The following is a 3,050-nucleotide window of genomic DNA, read 5'->3' on the forward strand; positions in this document are numbered from 1 at the left end:
TATATAGCACATCACACAACCTCCATTTGGATCTCTCCCTGTTTAGGATATCCTTCCTTCTCCATACTAAAACCCCCTTCAAGAGCTCCTCGGACATGAGCGCTCCCGTGGTGAACCTCAACTTCCTGCGCGCTGGCAGCCGCGGTGCCTCCGTAAACTACGGCGGCGCTATGCCCAACATGCACATGGCGGCCATGGACGACCTGACCCCAAGCGCTCCCGACGCACTGGCCGCTGGTTTCATGCTACCGCCCGTGGCCGACCCGGCCGCTTACTCTCGCGAACACTTCAAGGTCAAATACACGGAGGACAATGAGCAGTCACTGCAGTTCGCCAAGGGAACGACCACACTGGCTTTCATCTACAACGGCGGCATCGTCGTGGCGGTGGACTCGCGCTCCACAATGGGTCCGTTCATCGCGTCCCAACAGGTTAAGAAGGTGAACCCCATCAACGACTACATCCTCGCCACGTTGGCCGGCGGTGCCGCCGACTGTCAGTTCTGGCAGCGTAACTTGGCCGTCCAGTGCCGCATGTACGAGCTACGCAACCGCCACCGCATCTCGGTGCGCGCGGCATCGAAGCTCATCGCCAACACGTGCAATTACTACAAGCGCTACGGAATGTCGCTGGGTATGATGATGATGGGCTACGACAATGGCAAGCCTGTGCTCTACTATGTGGACGACGAGGGCTCTCGCATTCCGGCCAGTAAGGACGTGCCCAAGTTCAGCGTCGGCTCAGGTTCCACTTACGCCTATGGTGTACTGGACACTAACTGGCGCTGGGACCTGACGGACGACGAAGCCGTGGAGCTCGGCAAGCGCGCCATCTACCACGCCACACACCGTGACGCATACAGTGGTGGCTTCTGCAACGTGTTCATCTTCAAACCCGAAGGATTCAAGCACGTGGTGCACCAGGACGTCAAGGAGATGCACGACTACGGACGCGGCAACTAAGTGGATACATCGAGCTGTTACTTGAAATCTACAGAGTAGAACCGGTAGACTGAAGGACCAGCTATGCGGTTTAATACACTGCAATTTGCCCAGAACGATCAACACTTAAGATACACACACTAAACGCTGCTTACTCATGTTTTCTTGCTTGCTCTTTACAGTTAGACTACCACCGCAAGTCTACAAGCAACATCCCGACAAAGCCTGCCTCGTCAGCCACCGGTGTGTACTGGTATCCCTCACCAGCCAGGAATCGTTCGACTGCTGGTAGCAGACGTGCATTGCCGTCTGGGCCCTTGGAATGGTGCCCTGAGCCTGTGACCAAGTAAATGCTGTCCACGCCTTCATCTGCGAGCTTGGGCAGCATCTGCGTGAGGAACTCGACGGCTTCAGCTACGTGCAGTCCGTGCAGATCCATCATCCGGTCCATGTACAGTTGGTTGGGCGGGTTGCGCGACTCGAATATCTCGGACGCCGCCAAGAAGTGGAAGTTCTTCATCTTGGCGTTGTACTCGTGTCCTTGCTTCGACAGTCCCTTAGCCAGCGCCTTGTTACCACTGTGACCACAAACACCATAATGTGAGTCCAGTATCCTCTTTATCATACACACAACAGTTCGTACTTGCGATAAGCCTGTGTAGCGCCCATGAAACACTTATTCCGAGCACAAGCCATTTCGTAAGCCTGTTCCCGCAGCTCGAGATACTGCGTCGCCACACTCTGACCCGTAGATACCCACTTGGGACCATCGCTGCTCCCAATCTTGCGATACAATGGGCGATGTATCGGAGGTGACGGTGGCATTCGTCGAGACGAGTCCACCCCGTAGCTGCCGTTAGCAGTGACCGCTGGCTGTAGCGCCACCGCACGAGCAAAGTTCATAGTAAGATTGGCCACTGCATCCTCCGTCGACGGGTACGTGCTAGTGGTTGTTGCTGTCATTGAAGGGCTGTTACTTCCTTGAGGTAGCGGCGGCTGCGGAGATGTAGTTCCTGACGTGGCGCTCTGGAGAGACGGGAACATGTCTTCAGCTTGAATGTCCAGCGGCGCGCTGTTCTGGTCCATCTCGTCTTCGCTGTCGTAGTCGCGCTGGCCCAACGCGTTGACGTCCATCGAGTAGTATTCACAGAAGTCGTGTGCGAACACGCAGTGGTCCGCTTGTAAGCAGGTGCCGCGCAGCCAGAAGCGACACGTGATCGAGTCCGTGTCGTGCAGGAACTATAGCCGCAACAAGGGACGAATCCGAACGCTTGTGAGCATTCCACAGCACTGCCAAGTCTCAAATGACAGACGCACCATGCAGTCTGCGCGACGACACTCTCCCTGTAGATAGTGGCGACACACCTGTCCGGGTCCGATGGATTCCCGCTCGATCGTGGCCTTCAGCACCGCGTGCGCCTTGTCTACATCCAGTCCAACCAGACGCAACAAGTCGCACAGTCGATTGGGGTCGATGTCCTGGAACTTGAGTTGCAAATGGCTCACCAACTGTGCAGCACCAGCACATGAAACTTAGCAAGACCTTAAGGTACTCTAAAAAAAATAACACGGTAAAAAGAAATAGGAACGCGGCGTCTCTCATCCCGACGAATTCAGCAACGCCCAAGTCGTCCACTGTACCTCGTAGGCCACGGACCAGAAGAAACTGTCTTCGTCCTGCATCGCAGCACTATCGTCTTCTTCCTCTTCGCTATCGACCTCGTCGTCTTCGTACCCGTCACTACTGTTCAAGTGATTCAGCGCAACAGGAGGCGATGAAGCTGCTTGTAGCTGGTCAAAACTCCCCTCGGGACTGTTTGTCGGGTGGAATTCGGGCACCACAGGCGACAGGAACTTGCGCGGCACAAAAGTGGGAGCCGAAGCCTTGAGTTCCTCGTCTTGCGCCAATATCTTGTTGATATCGTCTTCAATGCGCTTGTCCCCGTTGCTCTGCGCCGCAAGAGCCATCGCCGCGTCCGTAAGTTGCGCCGGATTGTCCGACAGCTTGGCCAGCTCGTCCACAAACTCCTGTGCGCGTTCCTACGTGCATAGCTAGCTTGCTTAGACATTTACAATGTTATCTTGAGGCCTACAGCGGGCGAACGCACC

General features: G+C 55.6%; 2 protein-coding genes across 2 annotated transcripts; one reads left to right on the forward strand and one right to left on the reverse strand.

The window, feature by feature from the left end:
• PPTG_12003 (hypothetical protein) lies at positions 1 to 1,100 on the forward strand. The gene has a single exon (XM_008908182.1). It carries the CDS (start codon positions 96 to 98, stop codon positions 960 to 962), a length of 867 nt encoding a protein of 288 aa, XP_008906430.1. The 5' UTR covers positions 1 to 95; the 3' UTR covers positions 963 to 1,100.
• On the reverse strand, positions 1,051 to 2,909 carry PPTG_12004 (hypothetical protein; the record flags this gene model as incomplete). Its single annotated transcript, XM_008908183.1, has 4 exons — positions 1,051 to 1,519; positions 1,585 to 2,180; positions 2,259 to 2,450; positions 2,583 to 2,909. 4 exons carry the CDS (start codon positions 2,907 to 2,909, stop codon positions 1,129 to 1,131), a joined length of 1,506 nt encoding a protein of 501 aa, XP_008906431.1. The 3' UTR covers positions 1,051 to 1,128.
• Positions 2,910 to 3,050: the final 141 nt, after the last annotated feature.

Source organism: Phytophthora parasitica (genome assembly GCF_000247585.1).
Source record: "Phytophthora parasitica INRA-310 unplaced genomic scaffold supercont2.29, whole genome shotgun sequence".
Taxonomy (NCBI): domain Eukaryota; phylum Oomycota; class Peronosporomycetes; order Peronosporales; family Peronosporaceae; genus Phytophthora; species Phytophthora nicotianae.